Source organism: Podarcis vaucheri (assembly GCF_965113315.1).
Source record: "Podarcis vaucheri genome assembly, chromosome: 3".
In the NCBI taxonomy this organism is placed as follows: domain Eukaryota; kingdom Metazoa; phylum Chordata; class Lepidosauria; order Squamata; family Lacertidae; genus Podarcis; species Podarcis vaucheri.
In genome coordinates this window covers 82,305,737-82,332,163 of record NC_138761.1, presented here as the reverse complement: position 1 = coordinate 82,332,163, position 26,427 = coordinate 82,305,737, and the positions used below count along the sequence as shown (strand labels likewise).

The 26,427-nt window shown below is 39.1% G+C and overlaps 1 protein-coding gene and 1 long non-coding RNA gene across 4 annotated transcripts in view; one reads left to right on the top strand and one right to left on the bottom strand.

The window, feature by feature from the left end:
• LOC309529142 overlaps positions 1 to 26,427 on the top strand; it is a 598,034-nt gene that overhangs the window by 403,393 nt on the left and 168,214 nt on the right. The window lies entirely within an intron of this gene.
• RNGTT (RNA guanylyltransferase and 5'-phosphatase) overlaps positions 1,028 to 26,427 on the bottom strand; it is a 133,550-nt gene continuing 108,150 nt past the window's right edge. For all 3 annotated transcript variants that reach the window (XM_082216894.1, XM_082216895.1, XM_082216893.1), the window contains 4 exons: positions 24,270 to 24,370; positions 17,016 to 17,082; positions 7,969 to 8,092; positions 1,028 to 5,296 (listed from right to left, as the gene is read on the bottom strand). In XM_082216894.1, coding sequence (XP_082073020.1) covers positions 5,139 to 5,296; positions 7,969 to 8,092; positions 17,016 to 17,082; positions 24,270 to 24,370 — 450 coding nt within the window. In that variant the 3' untranslated portion in view covers positions 1,028 to 5,138. The remainder of the gene's footprint in view (positions 5,297 to 7,968; positions 8,093 to 17,015; positions 17,083 to 24,269; positions 24,371 to 26,427) is intronic.

The following is a 26,427-nucleotide window of genomic DNA, read 5'->3' as shown; positions in this document are numbered from 1 at the left end:
TAGAGCATGTAAGGTAGAACTGAGTCACATGCAGTTCCACAATATTTCCAGAAAGGGTGTGTGGATCTGCTTCCAGCAAGCCCCTCCCCTAGCAGGAAATTTATATTGAATGCATAGGAATGGAGCAAAATGCCGTTACACAATTATTTCTCCCTAGGGTTGCCATATGCCAAAGAGCTAAAAAGAGGACACACATTTGTAGGTGGGGCAGGAAGGGGTGGGGAGGAAGAAAAATAGTAGTAATAGTGTCTGTGCAGGTATATTGAAATATTTAATAATGGGAACTAAAAATGGAAATGACATACCCTCCCAACATTTTGTGAGAAAAATTCAGAGCACCTTCCGCCCCCCATCTCACATCTCCATGGGTCGCCCCCTCCCTGCTGCTAACCCCTTCCTTGCTCCCTCCTTCCCTCCCCTCTCTTACCTTTGCTGTCTTCGACCTCCTGCTCACAAGATGGTGTGTCTCCAGAAGATGGGAGGCTAAGTGGCCCCAGGAAAGTTGCACCAGGCCTGGCGGCCGCTAAACACAACACAAAGCCTTGAGCGACCCCAGGAAGACTGTGTGAGGCCTGGCGGCCACCGGAAACAATTCAATGTCTAAGTGAGCCCCGGAAGGCCACACAAGGCCTCACCACTGAGTCCTAGAGCAACCCTGGTACAAATAGTACAAAAAATAAAAACCCAGACGTTTTGCAAAATATAAAAAATCCACCTGGGTGATTTTATCTTTGAAAAAGAGGACACATCCAGGCTAATGGCAACTCTATTTCTACCTTGCTCTAAAACAGAGCACTTCAGCTCTGTGCCTCTCTGGATATGACTACACATCCTTTTCCAAACCTGGAAGATATTCTCCCAAATATCAGACATAATAGAGGTTGATTGTGATTAGTCTGATGTGATGAAGTCTGCACATAAGCAGACATTATCACTTCATATTTTCAGGACTGAGCCATGCATTGCAAATATGTTCTGCTGTGTTCTGATGTGCCCTGGCTCAAATGAAACAATCGTTTTTGGTCTGTTGTTTGGGACTGCATAATCTTTTTAATTTAGGGGGGGAATATTTTGGATAATGAAAAGCTGGATTGATTTGGGAGGGGGTGAGGAAAACTGCATGCAACTGGAAGCACATTTCCATCACATTTTAAACATTTATGTTTAGCTTTTTGCAACAGATGTGTAAACAAGAAATGAATTCTAAAACATACACATCATTTGGTAAGCCTTACCATAATTTCTAAATAAGAGGTACCGAGTCATTCTTGTCTGAAAATCATGATTGAGCCCTCTTACGTGGAAGCTCTTTCCTGTCCTTAGATATGCAGAGAAGAATTTGATATTTGTTTTTTTAGGGATGTTGATGGTGTTTTAGAGGAGACAGTGGTACTCTGTGCATGTGGAATGGCCTGTGCTATTTTTCCAGAAAAAGAGGTGCTGGAACTCACAATGAACACCTCCACTGTTCTCTTACAATGGCAATGGTGCCCACCTGAGAATTGCCAGAACTCAGTTCTGGCAATTTCTGGTTCAAAAAAGCCCTGGTAATGGCACACTTTCCTAAATAAATGCTATTGTGATGAAAACAGAAAGGATAAAAATTGCAGCCCTACCAAGTCAACATCTTACCAGACACCACTGCTTGGTTGTGAAACAGGCAAATAAATCCAGAAGCCTCTTTGGGAACTATAGCTTATTTTCAGCTTATTTAGTTGTCTGTTCTGAGTGAAATCGCTCCCACTTCAGTGTGGTTGGCTCGTGGCCGATTCAAACATGGAGATTTGACTGGGTACAGCACTCACAATGGAGTCAACATGCCAGGCTTGCTTTTCAGCGTAGGAGCCAAACCAGTATAAAAAATGTATAGATAGGGTGGCTGCTCTCATTACAAAATAAAATAATCTCCTGGGGCACAAATGAGGTGAAAACCCTAATGAAGAGACTCTGCCTTTGACTTTCTTCCCAGCCTTCTTCCCTTTCCTTCCAGGAGCCTTTACAGATGCATCTGGCTCTTCCTATCCTTCGTAGGATTTCTCAATATAACTACCATTTCTCTCTACAGTAGTCACAGAAAAGCTAACTGAGAAGTTTCATTGCCATCCTGCCAACCTCTATACATGACACTGATGACTGGTCATCACTAAGAATGGGTCTGTTTTTGTTTTTGTTTATCTTTTCCTTTAATCAGGCAACTTAATTTATTCCTCATTTTTGTCTAGCAGCAGGCAATTTTATCAGCAGGGATCTGTCAGCTCTCTTCAGCCTCTTTTCTGCAATCGTATCTGAAAATGAGCTCTGCCAATGCAAATTCCTTTTTGGAATATAGTCTGTGGCTACAGATTTGCTTGGTTCATTTTATCCATTTAAGCAGCCATTATTTCTACCATTATTCTTGCAGAGAATTGAATTATTTCATCTTACTGCTTGCTGTTCAGTTTTTCTAGATTATGTTGTACATGTACACAAATCAGCAGGCTTGAAATGATTGGAATAAATTAAGTAATAACTTCATTTCAGAGAAAGCTCTGCCTTAAGATGGAACATAGTATAAATCAGGGGTGTATAACCTGCAGCCCACAATGCCTTGGGCTCTGGCATCCCCTTCTTGACCCCACCAAGCAGTGAAGCTTAACAAAAAAAATGCCCCCATTTGTAAATGAGACCTATTTTCCCTCTTAAACTGAACTACCATTATTTTAGATAACTGACTGCCCTCAAATATTTTAAATACATTTTGCAGCAGAATGTAATGACATTTTCCTGGAATGTCATTGAATGCAAATGTTCTGCATTACTTTATTTTTAAAAAACCAGCCCACTCAAGCTTCTTTTTATGTGGTCCAGTCAACTTTTCTGCTGCTGATGACTTCGGTCTCAGACAGATGGAGGCCTTGCACTGATTAAGGTGAGCTGGTCCAACTGAAATTGTGTTTAGGATTATTCTTTCATTTGTTTCTCATGGAAGCCTCTTGTTCTTTCATAGCTAAGTCAAGGCTTTCACCCTTTGGAAATAAAATGTGAAGCATCTATTCAGCTCCCCCGACCCACAAATGCAAGGGTGAGAGCAAATTTAAAAGGCAAAAATGCATTTGTACAAGTGAAATGGAAATCTCATTAATTCAATATAACCATTAATAATGTGAATGAGGACACAAGCAATGGGCATAATTTATGAAAATAATAAATACTGGTACGAAGCTATGGATCTAGAAGCATTTAAGTCATAACCAGCTGTTACAGCATGCTAGAATACTGAAAGACAGGATAAATATTAGTAATAGATATTTAAAATTTACACGTATTATTTGCAACATAGCTGAAAGGTTGCTATTACCATAAGTGTCCAAATGGCACTAGAAATCATGTTATGCTGTACCTGCACGACAGAGCTTTAAATCTAGGGCAAAACAATTTTATCCATTTAGAAGCTTACATTTTATCCATGAGTGCAAAGTGATTGCATAGCTTTTCACATCTATTTATAAGGCTGATGGGAAACTACTGCTTAAGTGGCAGCTATCTTCTATAGGTGAACAGGAATATATGTAAGTAAAATAATTTTTGGTCAAATTTCAACTTCTCAAGAAGAATAAACTTATTTTATCTGTTCAGTGCCCAGAAAGATAAATGTAACATTTTAATAGACAGGTTTCAAAATGGCTACTGAACAAAGCATAAAATGCATTTTCATGTATAAAAACCAGGGGGAAAATATTAAAACTTTTAAATATTTCCTAATATAAACACCATTTGGTTATCATTACATAACAAATAAAGTTTTCGCAGATCAGTAGCTAGCTGAATGCCTAAGTGATTTATACATATCAATAAGTATAAACAATCAAAATACTAAATGGCTTATTTTACAGTCAGCTTGTGAAATGCTATTACATTTGTTCCTAGATCTTAAACATGTAATAATTGCTCAAGGTCTAAATAATGTGGCTCCTCTGTAGTGATGGAATAACTAATAAACTTGCTATACATCAGCAAAAACTAGGAAAACTGTTTAATTCATATTTTTTAGCTACAATCACTGGATGAGAATACTCATAACCAGCATTTGCCAACCTAGTGCCCCCCATATATGTGAGACTAGCTGGGGGCTGGGGGGGCTGAAGTCAAAACCACTGAAGGCCACTAGGCTAGGGAAGAAGACTGCTCTTGTTTGGTACCTAACATGGCTCTTGCTTTAAAAATAAGAGGTGGGGGGGTTCCTAATGCTACTTTCAGCAACAAAACTTTACCCTTTTCTATTAAAGTTTCTAAGAGGCCATTTCCCTGGAAGGGAAACCACACTTCACTTCTATTCATCACCTCAAGTATCTCCTGGAATTTCCCCCAACATTTTCTCCACAGAATTATTGCAGTGTCATTAACATGGTTAGCGTACACATCAACATGATGAACATCTTTTGACATAATCCATTTACAGCTGCTGTACAGAAATTAAGCTTTGCTTTTTCATATGGAGGATTGATTGTGCCTACCAAAGCATAAAACCTAAAATGTGATATTAAAAAGAGCGTTAACAGATGAATGTGGTTCTTCAGACTAAACAAAAAACAAAACACAAAACCTATCCAAAAGGATTTACACAACTTGTGTTACTTCTTTAATATAAAAATGTTTTTTTTTTCTAAAAAAAAATTAATGAAACCTGATAAACTTTTATTTTAAAGAGTACACTGCATGAACATTTGCTGCCGTTTGTCTTTAAACATGAGCCTAAGAAACATAAGAGAACTATGCTAAATAAAACAAAGCAACAAATCTTAACTGGTTAGAAGCAACATCACACTCTTTGCAACACCACTTGGAAAAAGAAAAGGGCCGCTTTGTCATGGCTTCACAGTTCCAGTTTACTAGTATAAAACGTTAGATTTGAAAGGTACCTATCAAACAAGGTGGCTTTCCATTGATTCTACACTTTTTTTTTTCATCTAACCCTTTGGATTAAATCTGTTCTCAGTTTCCACAAAGCAATATTCAACTTGTCAAGTACAAAACAAATCTGAGTCCATGATGTGGCATTCCAAAAAAAATGCACATAAGTATTTACAGGATTTTGCAAATGTCCCACACACATCGTTTTGTAGAACTGTAAACAACACGGTATTCTCTCAGTCTTTAAATCATGGCCGTGGTCTTTTAGGAGGTGGCGGTGGCATGAGTTCAGTGTCAGGATCCAGGTGATGCTTGCGGGTCTGTCCTGGAGCTGCTGCTGTACATTTTTCAATGAAGTCGAAAAGGATTTCCTTTGTCACTGGATGTCGTATGCTATTACACACAGCTGTCAGGGGTACGGGGAGAGAAACACAGTCAAAAACTATGTGATAATAACACATTTAAATAGTCATGGGATAAAGTCAACTTTTCCTAAGTTGAATATAGCTAGTCAATTTAGGGCATCCCTCCTAAGCAGTAAGCCATTGGCACGGTCCACACATAATAAATACTAAGCCAGGATATCATGTGATTTAAACAAGCCTCAGGGAGTCCAAGAGTAGCACTCCTGTTCCCCTCTCAGCCAAAAGACTGTACAAACCAAAATTTGGTTTCCTGTTTTCTGATTCTGGTCATTATACACAAATCAGGAACTATTGTTTAAAAGAAACAGGCCAGCTTTATAACCCATATTTTGAAGCTGGCTTGTTTTGCAAATAACCTCTGTAGTAAGTTATAAACATTACATGTACAGTACAGAAGTACCCTAAAAGCAATGTTGATCCAAATATTTCATGATGAACAGAAATGTCACAAAGTTGTCAATTACACAGGGTTGTATCCAATGAAGTCATCCCACTTACACAACATAACTCCAGCCCATGAGTCTCCCAAATCTGCTCTGGTTGAAAGACCCCCAGAACAAATCTGGAGGCTGCACAAAGGAAGGGAAGACGCTGACATTCCATTGCATAAAGTGAAGTCTTTGCATGAACAGGAGAACTTTGTTGGATATGATCCATAAGACTGATTACTACATATATCACAGTATCTGTAATTCAAATTCCAGGCTGGCAAAAAGAACAGAACTTTGAGAAATGGACAAATAATGCAATGCTGGTCTCCTGAGGAAGGCCAAATTCTTCATTCCAGTAGCAGCGGGCAATGCCCTCTCTGAGCCCTCATTTTGCTCCCCCACCATGTTGTTCTGTCAGGTGACACTGGTAGAGAGGAGCCCCACTGATTCCAGCACGGCAGCCAGTAAACTACCACCAGTGGTTCTGCCACAATCAATCGCCAGTAGAAAACATTTTGGTGCATTGGAGGCTTTTCAATCTGCTGATCCACCTCTGCCTGGAGCAATAACAGCAAAAAAGGCACAAAAGCCTACCCCCCCACACACTTCTACCCTGGATGGCAGGGCCTCAGATGTGAGAGAGGATCTTCTACTCTGCTCCATACCTCCCTATCGTTAGACAGGTATGATCTGCCCATCATTCTAGTTTCCTGGCCCTGCAGTATGATTTGCTATGGTAAACCACAAAGGCGAGATGAGGACTTACGGTTGAACTCTGTATCTGCTTTATGAAAATGTAAACACAAAGGATATCATTCACAAGGGCTAACAAACAAGGGCTTCTGATTGTGCAACAGGGCTTTCCCCTTCCCCCCTTGTGCCTCCTGAAATTACCTCGAGAGTAGGGGTCATAAGAATTCCCAAATCAGTGACCTGAATGAAAATTTTAGGTCAGTATTAATTAATTGGAAGTATCCTTCTCATTAAAGAAATGGCATCTCTTCAGGTGTGAAATTGGCATAGCAAGAAAAAGAGTGCAACTGCTGTTATGAATGAGTTGTGCCATTCTTATGGCTTTTGGCCCCAGCAATTACCAACTCTCTCACCTGTTTGTACAATCATACCTCGTGTTGCGTTAGGTTCATGTTGCGTCTTTTCAGCCTGCGAACACGGCAAATCTGGAAGTGTATACTCCTGGGTTTCGCCACGTGTGCATGTGCAGAAGCGTTCTGTGTGCTTCACACATGTGCAGAAGCGCTCTATAGCGCTTCACGCATGCGCAGAAGCGCCGCTCTAGTTACGGACTTTTCAGGATGCGAACGGCACCCCAGAACAGATCGAGTCCAAAACTGGAGGTATCACTGTATATGTGACACTGTATATGTGAGTAAATAGCACTGGGCTCTAGCCTGCAAAGGCTTATGTCACAATGGAATTGTTAGCCTTTTTTGATGCCAGAAGACACCTGCTGTTTTGGCTACAACAGACTAACATAGCTACCCCACAGGAATTTTTCAGTAGTTTAAACAGTATCCGAAATGTGCAGAGCTGAAATCCGTTACTGAGGAGTTAATAAATTTGTGTCTAGTAGTTTGTCTGACACAAAGAATAATCGTTAAAATACCTATATCACACAAACTTGCATTAATTTTAAAATTCTTATATTTGCCTTGTGAATGAAAGCGGCTGCCTTGCACTTTTCATAATGTCCTTTTATTATCTGAAGGAGAATTAGAGTATGTCACAGTCTCATAAAGGACATACTCCCCCCCCACCCCTGCAGCCTTCATTTGTTTTATTCCCTATTGTTTGCATACTATTTTGGGATCTGAAAATTACAATTTCTCCTCCTAATTTAGTCTTCTTCCATCTGGTGAACAATGATTGCGCCATTTTGAATAGAACTGAAATTATCAAGGATTTTTGTTCCACAAGTTCAGCTTATATAGTACATTCATGTGCCAAGCTACCTTTTCTCTGTATATCAATGGAACACAACACAACATTGTGAATATGCTTTGCCAGTCCACGCTAGACAAAAATTGTTATTTTAAAGCAGTCACAATTCAGACTCAAGTTGTGAACTCAAATTATAACCAGTGTCATTAAAACATTGATGCTATTAAAGAAATTTAGCTGAGTATAAAGTCCTTGAAAAGATGTCCTTACTGAAGCAGGGCAGACATAAAATGCTGAGATACTGGACCAATTATTGCACTCACCCATTGCAGTGTTGTAGGCATTTGGAAAGCTTTTGTCTATCCGTTGTCTCATGAAGACCCAGCTATTGTTTTCAAACTTGCATTCTATAATCTTATTGTCATATTGTTTCAAGTCTTTTGTTACCTGTTTTATTAAACAAATAAATAAAAGTTTTACATTTATCAAAGACGGGGGAAGTCAAACATTTCTTTCTTAAGTGAGGATACTCAAAACTACCAACGCACATTTCACATAGCTATGAAACTTTTTTCCAACTTGTACAACATACTATGGACATTGCCCCGTCCCACTGCCTGCAAAAGATGAAGGAGTTTTAGACAAGACCACGAAGTAGCTATTTTTGGTTCCTGCTAGCAAATACACATAAGGGTAGAAACAGTAGTACTATCCAAATAACAAGGAAAAGACTGGACATCAACTCCCCAGCACATCTCATAGAATCGCAAAGTTGGAAGGGCCCCCATCGACCATCTATTCCACCCCCTGCAATGCTGTTAAAATCGTTAAGAACTGCACCAGGTTATGTGGTAGGGGCATATAAGAGTTCATCTGCTGCAAAGTGAGCTCTGCCCTGAGAAAATGGGAAACTCCTGGATTCCTGAGTGGGCACATGTATCTCTGCATCAACCACAGGCCCTCCAAAAGTCTCAGGAACATTCAGAGCACAGGGAAGAGACTGACCATTATTTGCCACCCAAATCACCAAATTTCTGTTGTTGCACCAGAAGATGAGACAGTAGGGCATATGAGAGATCATCTCCTGAGTAGATTTAATAGAAAAGTAGATCTCAGCATCATCAGCATACTGATGCCTTGTGCCCTGATGGTTGCTTCCAACAGCTTTATATGGATGTTAAATAGCACTGGGGACAGAATTGTGCCCTGTGGTACCCTGCAGCTTACGCTGCCAAAATGTAGACATGCAGCCTTCCCAATGCTATTCTCTGGTAACCGTCATGCAGGTAGGAGTGGAGCCACCATAAAAGAGTACCTCCAACTTCCAAACCCATGAAGACAGTCCAGGAGGATGCCATTGTCCATGGTATCAAAAGCCACTGGGATATCCAGCAGCAGCAGCAGCAGCAGGGTTGTACTCCCCCATCTCTCCCTCAAAGGAGTTCATTTGCCAGGGTGGTCAGGGCTGATTTCATGCCAAACTCGGTCTACTGTGATAAGTTCACTAGGCATCAATTGTTAAGATTCCTGCTCCGTGACTGCAGTCATGGGATTATTGTCTATCATATGACGGTGTATGTTTTGACTCCACAGAGTGGGAAGTGACGGAGACAGGATGTTTATGTTACTGTGTTCCTTGAAGTGGGACTATTGTCCTTTCTCTTTGCTATCTGATGAGAAAGAGGAAAGAGCTAAGTCAGAATGCTCCATGTGTATTGTACATAAATAAACGTAGATTAGCAAAATGCTGAGATACTGAGTTCTGTTACGCGAATTGCGCAAACTCTGCAGATCCCTGAGTGTGCCGGTGTCTGTTGGCATCGGTCGCTGTCATGTTTGGGCTGAAGAAAGCTTTTGAAGCTCCCAAACAAACGACCAAGAGGGAGAGAACATGCCAGTTGAGCATGTGTCTCTACCAGGGCCCTACACGAGTGTAGGACGAGCTCCTGACATCAATATCACTATGCCGGTGAACAATTTTACCCTCGATGCCTAGTGAACTTATCACAGTAGGCTGGTTCCAGTGCCCAACTGACTGGGGCAGGTAGCACCAACTTTTAAACCATTCAAATTGCTCTGCTGGGTGACTACTTGAGTATGTATGTGGACCTTTTTCTGCTTCCATCATCACTATGTAATGGTTGTGGTTTTGCATTCTAATCACTGTTTGATTGGCTCCAAAGTTTTAAAGCTGTAGTTGCAGTGGTCATGAATTGTGCCAACAATAACTCCAAGGGGTTATAATGAAGGCACACAGGGGGGCTACAGGCAGCAGGAGCGGGAGAGGAAGGGGAAGTTCTGTTGCACACATGGAACTCAGTGGTGTGAACTGAACTTCAGTGTTGGATACAACACTAACTGTTTTAAGCTATAAATATTGCAGACTAGCAATGAGATAAGTGGATCAACCTGGCACTGAACCTTAGCAGTGTCAGCATGCCCCTGGTTTCAAAGCCTCAATGCATTATACTTCCTACCTTGTACCATTCTACCATTCCCCCCCCCCTACTTTCTTTCTGCTCTGAAAATTCCCCTGGTATCTTTACATATCAAATGTCTGGAGTACTCCACAGGCTTTAAAAAAAAAATCATTCATTACTTGCCAACCAGAGACAGATATATTCCCCAAAAATATTTTACTATTAAATGATTCAGAGAATCGCTTAAGCTCCTTTTTGTTTTGCGCACCATACTCTATGCATGTTATTAGCCACTGCAAAATTTCTGAGTAACTATGGCAACTCCACTTGTTGAGAACATTTCATTTTTCTTAACAAGAACTTTGTTATGATTGGGTCCATCGCCACTTGATGAAATATTTGCTGTGCTGCAGTTTGAGAAAGGAAGAGTCTAGACTGAACAGTGAATTTCAGAAGTATTTTTCCTCACCAACAAACAACAATGAATATTTCAATTTCACTAGCATTCGTTTTGATCTGTATTAGCTATCAACACACAAGTAAATAGAGGATTTTACCGCTGAATAATGTGAGCATTATTTTGTTCTGAAAGTGTGTTACAAACTTCCACATCATTTTTTGTGGGGTATAGCTTATTATCAACGTCATTTCTGACCAAAATTGTACATGATGCACAATTGAGAGTCTAGTATAAAATGTTATTTTTCTTCCCTTAGTTCTGCTGGCCAAGTTTCCTCCACCCCAAAGAACCAAAACAGTAATTTACTCAGCAGGTATTAGGATGGCTAAATTGATTTCTGAAAAAGGAAACTGTGGAACTTTATTTTTCTAGGAAAGGTGATACCATGAGAAGCGTTTGGCTTTTACACAGCCATGAAGTTACTACAAACCCAGTTTTGTAGAATCATTCTCATCTTGCTTGCTTGCTTAACTCCCTGGTGTGTCTATCTTTCCTTTTCAGTAATCCTCCTTTGTACAGAACCTTACACATTCCTCTATGTGTGAGGAAAGCATTTTTCAAACAGATGTTTCGCAACCATGGACTCAGCTAGCATAAAAGTCACACTCAGGAAAATACAACATCCTTTTCTAATCCACAGTGAATATGTTTAAACACAGGAAGAAACTTGAGGCTGTGTAATGACTTGGAAATGAATATTAACTGGTAGCGGCTGCCAAATAAATTTGGTATTTATATACATTTTTCCTGTTGAAGAAGGAAAAGGTTGTTAGTGAACCACCTGCTTGATGGAGAAAGAAGGGGGTGAGGGAAGATATTCTGCAGCAGCCAAAGACTTTCACAAACTAGAACTCTCTGTAAGGCTTCGTTGTTGATCATTCTTGCAGTGTTCACAGGATGAGAATAGCAGAAAATTATGTGGTTGCTCTATTTGACTGTGACAATTAAGCAGTATTAACTATCTTATGTACTAACTTGCTTGGCCATTCATTAGCAATCTGGAAGACAAATCTTTCCAGAAAATGCTAACATCTGCCAGTGCAATGGCCTAAATCCATTTTCCCAACAGAAACTGCTGATCAGTTTAAAACAATAAAAAGTTCCCATAATTACTCTGAACATGGAAGGAGGGATGGGGAGGGCAAGAATAAACACTGGGCTAATTATACCCTGTATCATTTTAAGTGACTGCTATCTACCATATCACTCACTTATTTTGCAAGCAGTAAAAGCAAGCAAGGTGATAATAATAGGTTAACGGTATAATTCTATACGTGCCAGTCTAAAGAAAGTCTCAGTTGAATTCAAATGGCTTACTAGTACCTAGTAAGCAGGTATAGGATTGAAGCGACTACTGAATGATAAACCTAGTGGGAAGACAAAGTGATGCATGGTCATTGGTACATGTTCAGAACCACTTCAACCTGCCCTTTTGCACAGGGAAGACAATTAGACCATTCCCACATGTCTAAGTTCTAGTGATTAAAAACTACCTGTATAGCAGGACACATTCAAATTGTGTGCTACTACACTGCTATATTTCCTTCAAAAAAAAACATGAAGCAGATTGGGGCTTCCATTTTGCTAAAGGTTCTTTCAGCTGCAGAAGAAATCTGAGCAATTCTGTGAATTTATTTTCAAATAATTGGATTTCCATTTACTTCATCCTGCATTTATCTATTCGATGAGAGCAGAACAATCACTGTATGAGCTACTGCTGGTCCTGCAGTGGTGATACACATCTAATGGAGCCAGAACTGGTAAGGCTAGCAAACCTGCATTTCTGGGATAGCGTTACCATACTAAAACTGGGAGGATGCGCCTCACAAATCCTCCTTAGTAGCACTGAATTGACATGCTCTCATCCACTGAAAAGTACCTCACACAATGTTGAGGAGGACTAGGTTCACACAACAATAATCTCAATAATGTCAGAGCTCCTAGTAATTAATGAAACACATACTTGGCAGGAATAACTAAACAGACATACAACCCTTTAGCTGCCTAACAGGCTTAAGGTAATAGCTAATGACAATCAATTAGAATGTTGTCCTAAAATATCCTAAAATTGTTCTTCAAATTGCCCCCGGCCTAAAAATTACAATTGTTCAGTACGGACCATAAGACTACATGGCTACAAAAATTAAGATGAGGATTTTCTTTGAAGCAAGGACTACCATAAGCAAAACTACCACCAATTTTAGTAAAAATTACCTCAGGTTCTGTGAAGAATCAGAGCCAGTGTGGTATAGTGGTGTGAGTGTTGGACTGTGGCCTGGGAGACCAGGGTTCCTATCTCCACTCAACCATAAGGCTCACCGATGACCTTGCTTCAGTTACTGTTTCTCAACCTTATCTACCTCATAATGTTTTCGTGAGGAGGATAAGATAGGGAGGCGGAGGTGCTATATGCCACATTCTGCTCCATAGAGGAAATGTAAATGTAACAATAAATAAGTATGTGTTGTTATTAGAATGGCTGCAATTCACCCAAAGTTTAGCAGTTTTCTTCATGTGTAGAGAACTTCACCTAGTTAACTGTCCACACCATTTCCTACAAGAGCAATGCATCTCTTACCATACCTTTTATACAAAAAGGGATCTAAACTAGCTTATGCAATATATTTCAGTTTAGGGGAACAAAAATTAATATTATAAAAGTGAAATAATTCTACCATGGTTAGGCCATGGTTTAGCTTAGCCTGGTTTCCCGACTAGGACTCAAGGTTATGCTCTCTTCTAACTAACCATGAGCATTTGTAATTTAAAAAGATATATAATTTAATTAGAAAAATTTGAAATAGGAAATCAAGATTGTGGCTTTAGGGTTGCAGCTTTAATGTATCAACCCAGTAGTAAACAGGATGGATTTCTATCCTTTTCAAGAAAAAATCATCCACAAACAGAAGGAATAAGCAGAAGAATTAGTGTTGATTTCTTCCATGAAATTATAGTTCAAAGACATATTTTAAAAAGAAATTAAATCTCTCCCACTAACACAGGAACAGGTAAACTACTATATGATATGTCTGCAATCTACCGGGTATAGGGTGGTATATAAATTCAATAAATAATAATAATATTCACTAATGAATCTCTTCACCTGCAAAACATCTGCCCTTTACTCTTATACAAGATCATTTTAGTCAGCTAAATTGCTGCTTCTACTCACTATCATCCATCTTTGTGATTTACTGAGGTCTTAGCCTAACGGCAACTTCATTAATTATTTTTTAAGGGTACACATGAACACATTACCAATTAACATGTCCAACTCATGCATTATATTCAAAATTTGTGGACAGGTTTCCGTTTCCTTATGAGTATGGACAGGTTTCAGTTTCCTTATGAGAAGATGGACAGGTTTCCGTTTCCTTATGAGTATGCTTGCTGTTTGCACTGTAGAATAGGTGAAATTCCCTTTGTAAAGTTTGTAGAATAACTATATATCTTTAAAAAGTCAGGCATCACACATCAGCAAATGATATGAATCATAGGCTGAAGCAGGGAATAATTAACACGAGTAGTTTGGTACTTATTCTTAACTTACTAACATACCATAAAACAGTGAAATGCTAGGTATCTGAAATAGTACTTTTCCACTCTGCCTAGCTTCTAAACAGCTAGCTTTATCCAAGTTTTAAAAAATTCAAATGAGAATTTAACACTGGGAACAATTATGCTAATACTGCCAGAAAATGTGTTTGCTTTGTTAAATTGAGCTTCAAAAGCATTTCAATTGAGCACACATTTGTGATTGCAAGTAAGGCCTATTCTTATATCCATTCAAAATGTTTACTTTATTACAGCTTATTACAAATATGCTGTCTAAAATGCAACAGCATGACTCTTCAATTTCTAGTCCATAATTTTATGATAATTGCGTGTAATAATATGCATGGGCCGACTTCTATGCCTAACAAAGCCCCAGATTTGTGCGATAGGAGCTCTGCTTTCCCCATAGCACAATATTCCCTATATAGGAACATTCTTCAATAAAAAAAGGAAGATTTAATCACATATTTTCAGTTTCCTTTATATTCTCTCATCTGGGTTGCGGCACACTAAAAGAACAAATGTGATCTCAAAAGGCAAATTATGGTATATTTCCAATAGCCAATGTTGGCAACTGAGAAATATGTACTTTATTAAATACCTAGTCACATAAACGTTACTAGGAAACAGATCAGGAACAACTGCAGGCTTATTATTTCAAAATGATACCATCTGAAGGCATATATTTCATTCAGCCAAGATGCAAATTATATTTTATGAGCTGAATTTCCATTTCACTCTTCTATTTTAAAATGTTTTGCCATTTTTGCCTTTGGCTTGCTCATGAAGCCATGGCATTTCCCCCCATCATTCTGAGAAAGTTTCCCTATATTATGCTCTTCAAACTAGAATATGAAAAGCAAAGCTGCTCTTACATCAGAGGATCCACACAGGCAGGAAGCCTTATGAGTGTTTCAAGTGCCAGTTGTCATTCAGGCACAGGGAGGGCCTGAGCTTTTCCAAGAGAAAAACCCTACGGGTGCAACGACTGCAGGCCACGGTTCCACAGCAGTTCAAGCTTCATTCACCACAAGGAGACTCGCCATAAGAAGCCCTTTGGGTTTACTAGCAAGCTAGCCACCTACATAGCTCCACACAGGCAATGGGGCAATGGGATAAAACAAGGAAGAGGAGAAACAACACTGCCTTGGGTGGTGAGGGAAAGCTTCTGCCACATATTGCACCAGAGCAACCACAAAGATGTTGGACACCATGAACTCCAAATTTCGGCTCACCTGATTCCTGCAGAAAAGACTTATTCTCTGTGGCTCCGTGGCCAGAAACACAAATGCACTGCCTGCACCTGAGGACTAGCAACTTGAAGCAGCAAATGCCTGTAGCCCTCCGGGTGTTGCTGGACTGCAGCTCCCATCATCCCCGGCCACTGGCCACGCTGGCTGGGGTTGATGGGAGTTGGATTCTGACAGGGTCTGTGGGGCCCCCTGTTCTCCATCCCTCCCTGCACAGCCATGGACTTTAGCTACACGGTAGTTCTTGGAGATGGGAAGAAAAACAACTGAGTGCATCTTACTGCGCAGATTTAATTCTAATAGACTTCCCAATATTTTCCTCAAGAGGCAAAAAATGGACAAAATATGTGCAGTTATATTTTTTGGGAGATGGGCGCTAGATAATAGGGATTGCCTCTGAAGGGTGGGGCCAGAAGCCCAAAGTGGGTGGGACAACATATGTGATTTTTTTAAAAAAAACAACAACAACCTTTTTATTTAAATCATTAAAACAGCAAAATCATAGATTCTAACAAATAAGGTACAGTAATGTAAATGAAGGCACCCATTTACAAATGCTAATGGCATTACAACAACTGAAAGCGGCATAAGATTGAACACCATTAAACCTGGCTAAATGGCTAATTAAACAATCTATAGCCTTTTAAACTGGGGGTATTTTTTTGTTTGTTATTATGTTTTGTATTTTTGTGTTTTTATACTGTAAACCATCCTGTGATCCTCAGATGAAGGGTGGTATAGAAATTTTAATGACGTTGACGATAATATTATTATTATTATTATTATTATTATTATTATTATTATTATTGGTGTGTACTTTTAAGTCCTTAATTTACATGCTAATACATGCACCTGGGTGTTTTTAACTATTTGGTGACCTAATAAACCAAGGTTTAAACGATCATCTGCCAGAGATCTCAGCTTAAACTATGTTTAATGTTAACCATGGTTTAGAGTTGTGTGCACAGACCAATATATATGTGGAATTAGGATTTTTTTGTCGCAATATGCTTCACTTTGCACTAGCATGGAACTGCATTCGCTATTTTGTTGCCTAGTCACACAGTTTGGAGAAATTCATTTGGAACACTTCACAATATCTCCCTGCACACACATTTTTGCTTTTTTTAAAAAAACAGCCTAAATGATTTGGTGTCATCTGTAAACTTGGTCACTACAATGGACCAAATGGATTTTATATAGCATATGTAGTACATAATATTATATTTGAAGGTGACTTTTATATAGCATTTTGAGACTGAGGCATAAACTAAAATGCCTCCCATAGAAACCTGTATCAGCCCCCAAATGCAAGTTTGCAGCTCTACAAATCAGCAAGAACCGCAACATTCCAAGAAAGCAATAAAGCTCATGAATGTTTGAAAACATCCACCTTCTGAAGTACTGAAGAATATATACATCCTAAAATGTTTTACAAATGTTACATTGCTAATATATTCCATGGCTGAGAAAGTTTGGCAAATATTTTTTCCCAACTTTGTTAGAGATACAACTAAGCAATCACAAGAGGAAGTGAAACAGAAACAAAACAATTAGTAGTACATATTATTGCAACTAAGGCAACAATACAGTGTTCACTGCTGCGGAATATGTTATCGATGGCAAAAGAATTGCACTGAAAGAGTTTTACCAACACACAGAGAGAGATGGTTCAGTTCTCTTACCTTAATTTGTGCAAAAGGAGTGTCTAAACTTCCAACATAAAGCAGTCCAACATTCTGCGGAAGAAGCCTAGAAAAGAAAATACATTTCAAGAAATGTCTATTCAGAGTCACATGCCTTGCTAAGACCAGTAGAAATGACTAAATACACGTAAGAAAATCTGGTTTCTTAATAATACAGTACACTGGTGCCTCGCAAGACGAAAAGAATCCGTTCTGTGATTCTCTTCGTCTAGCGGTTTTTGCGAAGCAAGCCCATTGATGGATTAGCGGATTAGCGCTATTAGCGTCTTATCGGATCAGCTGATAAGCAGCTTAGCGGCTTAGAAAAAGGGGGGGAAGAAAAAAAACCCGCAGGAACTCGCAAGACATTTTCGTCTTGCGAAGCAAGCCTATAGGAGATTCGTTTTGCAAAGCACCTCCAAAACGGAAAACTCTTTCGTCTAGCGAGTTTTCCGTCTTGCGAGGCATTCGTCTTGTGGGGCACCACTGTACTCCTGTTGATGAAAGCAAGTAATGCAACAGTAAATCAATAAAATGTCTTAGCAACAAGAACCTCAAAATAATGACGCATGCACGCACACACACACGATCAACACACTGGAAAAATGAATACATTTCCCCTCTTCTCCCCTGCCCAAACTGTTCTGGGGGGTTGAGGAACCCCCTGGAATACAACTGAGGGGCCACAGGGGAGGAAGAGAAGTCCCGTTGCACAAGGCAGGTGTTGTCCACTGTCATCAGCCCATATGCTGATTCAGAATACACAAGATGTTCTCTTTTATTTTGGTGAATATTCCTGCCTCATGAAGGCTCACAAGTCATCTAAAAATTAATACTATAGACCAGTGCAGCAAATGTCTGAAATTGTATAACTTTATCTGCATCATTAGTAACATTTGAGTTTCTCACCTGTATCTGTAAACATGCAGTACAATTACAATGCTAACATTGACATAGATACAGTTTTATAGGTTTATTACAACCCAATCAATATTAGCTACTTAGCCTGAAAGCATTAATTCTTTATCTAGTTTCTAGCTACAAACAGAAATGTATTTGCCAAGGCAAAAAACCATAAAATGTCCATATCAACATTTATTTATTTATTTATTTATTTATTGTCTAGTTAGAATATGCTTGCCTCTGTAGATTGCAGAAGTACCATTTTAGCAACAACTCATCTCTAAAACTTTGGATGCTTTATTTGTTTAGTCACTCTCATAGTAGTCATTAGGACAGTTAATAGTCATTAGGACAGTTTAGAATATTTTCCCAAACAGTAAGAAAGACTGTTTGGGAAAATATTCTAAACTGTCCTAATGTAAGAAGTTGCATTTTTTTGGCAAAACAAGCACCAGGCATCATTTATGTGCTATTTAAAGATCTATTATTTCAAATTACAGTGGTACCTCGCAAGACAAATGCCTCGCAAGACAAAAAACGCGCAAAACAAAAGAGTTTTCAGTTTTTTGAGTCGTTCCGCAAGATGAATTTCCCTATGGGCTTGCTTCGCAAGACATTTTGTTTCCTTTTTCTTAAAGCCGCTAAGCCGTTAACAGCCGCTAAGCCGCTAATAGCCGTGCTTCGCAAGACGAAAAAACCGCAAGATGAAGAGACTCGCGGAACGGATTAATTTCGTCTTGCGAGGCACCACTGTACTTCACAAATTGAATACTGTAAAGCGCATCAAGTCAGCAGTCGATGTTCAAATGATCAACATTTCAAGATAACTTAAGGTTTGATGGACTTCTGAAAGGGCGCATTTTTGCTGAGCATGTTTTGTAGGAGTGTTTTATTCAGCAATGCAAAGCATAATATTAAATAGTTTTTTAATAAAAAGTAAACACAAGGTTTACTTTTCAGTTACTATGGTTGCCTCTTCAGTTTAGGGCAATGTTCACAGGAGATGAGCATGAACACTTGAGGTTGATAACAGTTCAAGTTTAAGGGAAATTGCAATATCATTGTTTATTATTGATAAACATAGGACAGGTGTTCGTTGTTATTTATTTAGATGCACCCTGGGGAGTCGCAGGTTGTTAACAGGAAGCAAACGAGTATTTGTCTTAATTAGGGTGGATATTGCCCAGATGTTTTCTGGAGCACTTTTTTAAATGGTTTAGTATTGCCATTTGCAGTCATTTGAACATTTTCTATAAATATATGCCAGTTGGTCAACCTTTTGGTCAAAGTTATTGTTTCATTTTTATTAAAGTTTGTGAAATATGTGAAAAAGGAGGCCTAGATAATCCTGTAGCATGTCCTTACCCGCAATTGACAGATTTCCTATCGTGTGTTGAGCATTTTGTTCCGCCTATTTATAAATTATTCAAATAATTGATCTTCTCTTATTCCTTTGGGATATGATTGCGCGGTCTAATCACCACTGCTGTTAGATTCCCCTCGCCCCCCAGTGAACTCTCAATTCTCTCTCTCCATTTCATCTCTTTGTAAAGTTGTTTTTATCCAGTTGGGGATTGGAGATATGTAAACTATTCATGGGGTTTCCACAGTATTTAAAAGTGACTTTGGACTGACATATTTCAATTCCTTTGCCTCCTCTCTAGTTTATGAATGAGATAATAAAAAATGCTTTTGAAAAACAGCATTTCCGCATCCTTGTATATTTTAGAAGTATATTCTAATATCGTCCCTTTCTCCTGTCTCCCATGACTCAATACTTTATTCATCCTAATGGCTACGTCCTCATAGTTTATATTATTCTAATCCAGACCTTTTCCCCTCCTCAGTACAAATGTATCAAGGTAAATGTGTTTGTGCATATGCAGTCCAAAAAAGCTGTAGGCTTTGGCTGCAGTATTGAAATAAGTCGTTTTGCTATCTGTAGCTCTGCCTTTTGTGTAAGTAAAGTATTGTTGCAACATAATCCTCTGCACAACGCCTTCAAATGCTACCTTACCAAACACCAGTCTTGTATATATCCACTTGGCAGCACACTCAGTACATGTAACAATTGCCATGTGAATCGCTTGTTTTTAAGGCCTTGTTTTAACTTGCTGTTGCTGTCCCTATTGGAAGCATGCTATTTTTGTTATCCAAACTCTGGTCTGCTTTCTCCACTAGCCTGTGCTGCTCCAAATTAACAGAAAGTGTTATGATGCAATATGTGTCATTTTGGAACAGATTCTTAAGTAAGAGGATGGTATTCCAGGGCAGGGATTGAGAAAAAGAAACACAAAAACTGAGAAGCTAGTGGAGGTGAAAATCCTATTAAAGCAAATAGAGTATTTATATTAGGGTTGTCATGCCACTCACGCAAGGCCTTCCAGTTGTGCAACCAAACTTCCCCTCCCTCTCATCTCCCAAGCCCCCTCCCCCCAAATCTACTCCCAATGGGCTATGTGAGGCTGCTGCTGAGCAAAACCTTGCTGGGCAAAATCTTGCCAAAATCACACAAGAACCTGCGAAATCCTGCCTGAAATCGGCACTGATGCTGGTGGTGGGATGGGCTGTGCAGATGGGAGAATGGTATAGGATTGTGACACCCCCTTCCCATTTCCTGTCTTTTCAAAACTTGGACTAAGCAGCTTTTTATAAACTTATTTTGTTGCACATGCAATGACAAGGATGATCACTTTGAATTTAGGGGTGCTTAAAGCATCTAGGAAACCTATCTCTTTCAATTCAGTTGGAAAAATATGGAATAAACTGCTATATTTGCATTACAACAAATCTACTTCTAAGTTTACTATGCTTAACCATTATGCTTTCAATTAGGTAAGGAACAAAAGTGAACAATTAAAACTGAAATCCTACATTCACTAACCAGGAAGAAAGGCCCACTGAACTCAATGGATCTCTTTCCAAGTAGACAAGTACAGAATTACACTGTGAGATGCATGCAAAATAATTTCTCCAAACGTGTGTAAACAAATAAAATGCACCTATCAGATGGTGCCTGATAACTGATTGTTCAGTTTGGTACCATAATGACCTCATTGCACTTGATTGAGGATTTCTACTTAATTTAAATTTTCATGATCAAACCGTACTACAAAGAAATTGCCTTGTCTACCTCAGACATCACCCCAAAGATCTAACTCACACTGGATGATAATAAACATTTTCCACCTTTATTTTTTGCTTAAAAACTGGTCAATGAGATAATAATTCATATTTCACTTGGCCAATTAAGATTCCCTTCTCAATATTATCAGTGAGTATCATAAGTAATCAGCCTTTAGGGTATTCACCGTATTGTGCATTCCAATTTGTTTCACACCACTGGAGCAAAACAATTTACATTCCTCGTTGCAGAAAGACTCCAAGATGGCATTAATTCCCCTTTCCAGCTAAATGCTGGTCCAACCAGGTCATTTGCTCTGCTCTGGGATGCTATAAAAGCAGTAATTTGTGGCCTGTGTATTAATAATGTTGGCATGCCAAAAAAAAAAAGAAAGAAAAAACTTTGGGAAATGGCAAACTCAGCTCAGTTAATGAAACAATGCATTTAGAAAATAAGAATTAAAATACACAGGCAGTAAAAAGTCATACCCTAATCCATTGTGAAAATGTACATTTTTATTCTATTTGATCTATAATCTATCTATCACTGAATCGTTAAATTATAGCATGAGCAATACAGATGGAAACCCATTTAAATCCACGGCACAGCCCACACCTCTACATTAACAAAAGTTGTTTTCTTTAAAAGGACAATGAAAAAGAAAAAAAGTGTTATTGAGTGGCTAGTCACTAAAAACATGCACTTTCAGAAATGTACAGACTATAACTAAATCTGATACTTTGTAGGAACTTGTTTAAAACTATAAGATAAGAAAGAAAAATGTGTTTTTATAAGCCCAATTGGCATCAGATGTTAAAATCCTAATTGCTAAGTATAAAATAAACGTTTTCCCCATCTGAGTTAGAATAAAGGAAAGGCACTTTAAAAAAATGTTAAAGATACTTAAATTGTTGGCACCTCCATCTAAGAAGGTGAAGCATACCTTCCATACTAGGAGGTGGGGGGAGAATCATTCTCCCAAAACTATCCAACATTTTTCCAGTATGTCTGGAAATTCCACATACTCAAGACTGATTTGGTTGCATTCTTCACTGTCTCTTCTGCTTGATTATACATTGCAGTAGTGAACAAAAATGCTAACAGGTTGTTTACTGATGCAAGTTCAGTAGTCATCTATGAGACAGTACTTCTGCCCTTCTCTTGAGGGGAGAGAGTTCTCCTTTTATACATGCCTCAAGAGACAGACGACATGAACCTTTCTGCTCAGTTCCTACATGATGTAAGACTGCACGGAATGACCACTCAAAGATCATCACTTGCAAGGAAGAAGTTGTTTTTCTTCTTTGAGTGAGAAGTCCACAATTGGAGCCTTAGATGCCAGATCCTGGGGTTGAGTTCCAAACACTACTATGTGTAGGCACAGAACCATATTATTATGCCTTTATCATGGGAAAACTGGTTCCTGATAATTCTGTAATATTTTGCAAAATATAAAGGTTTGCAGTGCTTGAAAAGAAGCAGAAATTCTGCAGCAATAAATGATTATTTATCAACAATTACTGTTTGATAAGTTTTGTAAAAGAAAATTGTTTCAAATAATTAAAACTAGCTGGTTACAACGATAAACATTCACATTAAAAAGTGAAGTTATTCCATTTCCTATATTACATACACATATGTAGTTTAGCTCTAACAAAGACAAGCATATGATTTTTAACACTCATAAGAACCACTATGCAAGATCATCTGTATCCTTCTATGACAAACTTGCAGTTATTAGGCTAGCTTATTCCTACCACTGCCATTATTTTAAAGAAACTGACAGTTTCTTTCTTCCTTTCCCTAATTTGAATGAAATATCTACCACATAACTCTGCCTTTTCATCATGTCAAGGTACACACCTGATTTTGGCAGACCAGAATACAACTTTTCTAATTTTAAGACAAGCAAAAAAAGCTACTCGGGATATTGCAATTTTAGCAAACTTAAGAATCTGTGATCCCTATACACGACCTCCCCCAAAAGTTTATTAAATAAGAGCATTTTTTGCATAGCTCTAGAACAGAATGAGCAGATTCTTTGCTGCTCCAGCATATCAAATGTTAAAATGATGAGTCCCTCCACTCACACTTTCAAAGCACCTTCCCATAATTATTACAGAATGCTTCTTTGTGCCCATCCATTGAAGCCGAGTGCATCTATCCACCCTTTCCCAATCCTTCCTTGTGCCTTGGGAAGTCCAACTTAAAGCCACTGGCAGGGCTTGAAAAGAAATCCACAGCGCCTAATGCAATATCAGAACTAAATAAATAAATCACTATTCCATGATTGCCTTTCTACCCTCATCCTGAAGAAGAAGTGAGGAACCTTTTTCAACCTGGGGGTCGCACTCCCTTGTGGATGACCTTGTGGCATGACAAAAGTGGGCAGGGCAAAGTTTGTGACTTTCCCCTTTTCTCTGCAAGCTTCTGTGTTTGCTGGGTGTGCCTCTACCTCCTCTTTAAGCTGTTGTGGGTTAAACCACAGAGTCTAGGACTTGCCGATCAGAAGGTCGGCGGTTCAAATCCCCGTGGCAGGGTGAGCTCCCGTTGCTCGGTCCCTGCTCCTGCCAACCTAGCAGTTCGAAAGCACATCAAAGTGCAAGTAGATAAATAGGTACCGCTCTGGCGGAAGGTAAACGGTGTTTCCGTGCGCTGCTCTGGTTCGCCAGAAGCGGCTTAGTCATGCCGGCCTCATGACCCGGAAGCTGTACGCCGGCTCCCTCGGCCAATAAAGCGAGATGAGCACCGCAACCCCAGAGTCAGTCATGACTGGACCTAATGGTCAGGGGTCCCTTTACCTTTATCCTAGGCTTGGTTTTTTTCCAGTGTAAGAGCTGTGGTAGCTTTCCCTTTGTGAGCCTTGCTGTATTTGCTGGCATTGATGATGCAGCTACTCAAAAGTCGCTTTCTAAATTTGGGTCTGTTAACCTGGCACAAGGGAAAGCTTTGTAAGAGAAAACTTGCGGATGGGGTGGGGGACTGCTACAGCAACACATAAAATTGCATTGCTGCTTGGAATTAAGCATATGCTTCCTCAAGGCTAGAAATTATTTGGAACCTACAAAGAGTCTGAAGAATTGCTAAAGAGGAATCTTGAAATAACTCTGGTCTCACCCAGCTTCCTCATCCGCAGCCCACTTGCCTGCAACACACCTAATAGTACACAGTCCACTTATATATAAAAATGAGGCTAAAAATAAGATGAATGGGAAGAGCTTACATACCCTTCTCCACCAACTCTTGTTATTTTTAGACGAAAATCCACCGAATTCAGACTGGGTGGCTTCCATTTCAAAATGTCATCACATCGTCCCGGCTTGTATTTCTTTAAGAAAAAAAAGAATAAAAATTAAAGGAACGTTGTTTTGTTTTTAAGCCAGCATTTGATAGCTTGTCAGATATTTCAGAATGGCCATGTCTGTACTGTAACATCCCAAAATTCATGACTGGTGCTTTAACATGAAGCAGGAAGTAATCAGACCTACTAGAAGATGGCACCATGCTATATGGGATTTTACAAGCCTCTTCTGTAAAATATATGTTGCCCCTATGATTCTTCTTAATCTGCTAAGGGGGATATTTGGGGATCAGTGCACACAGTTGTCATGTGGTCCAAACGGTCAGATGTACTAAATGAATTAATGAAATGGCTGAGTTGCCCTTGCCTTGCCAAATCCATTAAGTTACTAAGCTAACCTGGTATGGCTAACGATGGATGTTTGTACCTTTATCCCAAAGCTGGTTTGTTATAAATGTAACGCAATATGCAATTCAGAAAGGTAACAGGATAATAAAACATACAAATTATATCTTCTAAAGGTAAGAATCAGCTTTCATAACATTGTGATTATTTCAAACGCTTGCAGAAGTGTGTCAAAATAGGGATGGAAGTTTGAAATTCAACCAAGTCTAGAAAAAAAACATTCATGTCATAAGGCAAGCTGAAATTGGGTGGGGAGAATAATTTTGCAAGCATTTTTGCCGTTTCAGGGAGGAGTCATGAAAGTGACTGGAATACTAAGCAGTGACTGGAATACTAAGCAGTGTATGCATAAAGTTAAAACTCAATTACGATTTCATAGGACACAATGTGAATTACTGTAGGAAGCCACAAGTCAGTGTTTCAACAGCTCTGGCTCTAGGAACAGCTTCCTCAGTAACACCCACAGCAGTTTTGACAACAACCACCACCTTCCTGCATGGGAACATGAATACATGTATAACCAAACACACCAAAATGTAGGTTAATGGAACAGAATACTCTTGGTGGAGCCACATGTGAACACAAAAAGAGCCCTGCTAAAGCAGACAAAAGGTCTACCTAGCCCAGAATCCTGTTCTCCTAGTGGCAATCTATATGCATATGGGAATCCTGAAAGCAGGAAATATGCACAACAATACTCTTCCTCATTTGTGCTTCCCAGCAACTGGTATTCAGTGACATATTGCCTCCAGTCCTGGAGTTGTCCACAGCTACCATGACTAGCAGCCACTGATAGCCATTCTCCATAAATTCAAACCCAATTCAAAGTGCTTAAATAGCTCAGGACTGCAATACCTCAAGGACCACCTCTTTCCATATGAACCTACCTGGACCTTCAGACCATCATCTGAGGCCCTTCTTTGTCTGCCTTCTTCTAGAGGTCTAGAGGGTAGCAACACGAGAATGGGCCTTCTCTGCAGTGGCTCCCTGTATGTGGAATGCTCTCCCCAGGGAAGTTCACCTGGCACCTTCATTATATATCTTTAGGTGCCAGGCAAAAAGGTTCCTTTGTAACTAGGTCTTTGGCTGATTAGATTGACACCCTATGCCCTTTTAAAATGTGGGTTTTTTAGGGGGGTTATTAGGTTATTTATATTTTGATTATGTATTTTGTGGTTTTATATTTTGATTTTGTTCTGTGAACTGCCCTGAGACCAGTGGGTATAGGGTGGTATATATATTCAATAAATAATAATAGCAATAATAAATTTGTCTAAAACCATTTTAAAGCCATCCAACTTGGTGGTCATTATGTCATCTTATAGAAGTGAGCTTCCTAGTTTAACTGTGAGCTAGTTACGTGAAGAAGGTTAATGAAGTGGTTTCAGTTACTCAATTTCTTTACTTTTTATGTATCAAGCTTTATGCCCCATCTAAAAAAAGAGTATCTGGAAAAGGTATGAAAAACAAGGAACTCAAACGAATGTCTACCTTACAACGAAAAATTTATTTAGAAAAAAGATGGCTGGAATTGGGAGAGGGGAAATCATGATATATCATGATTGCATGATTATAGAAGTGGGAAACAGATAAAGAAACTTATCTTCCTCTCTCATCATATTCAGACTCATTTCTCCCACGCAACAGAAGAAACTAAGGAAGTGAACCAGAGTTTTCAT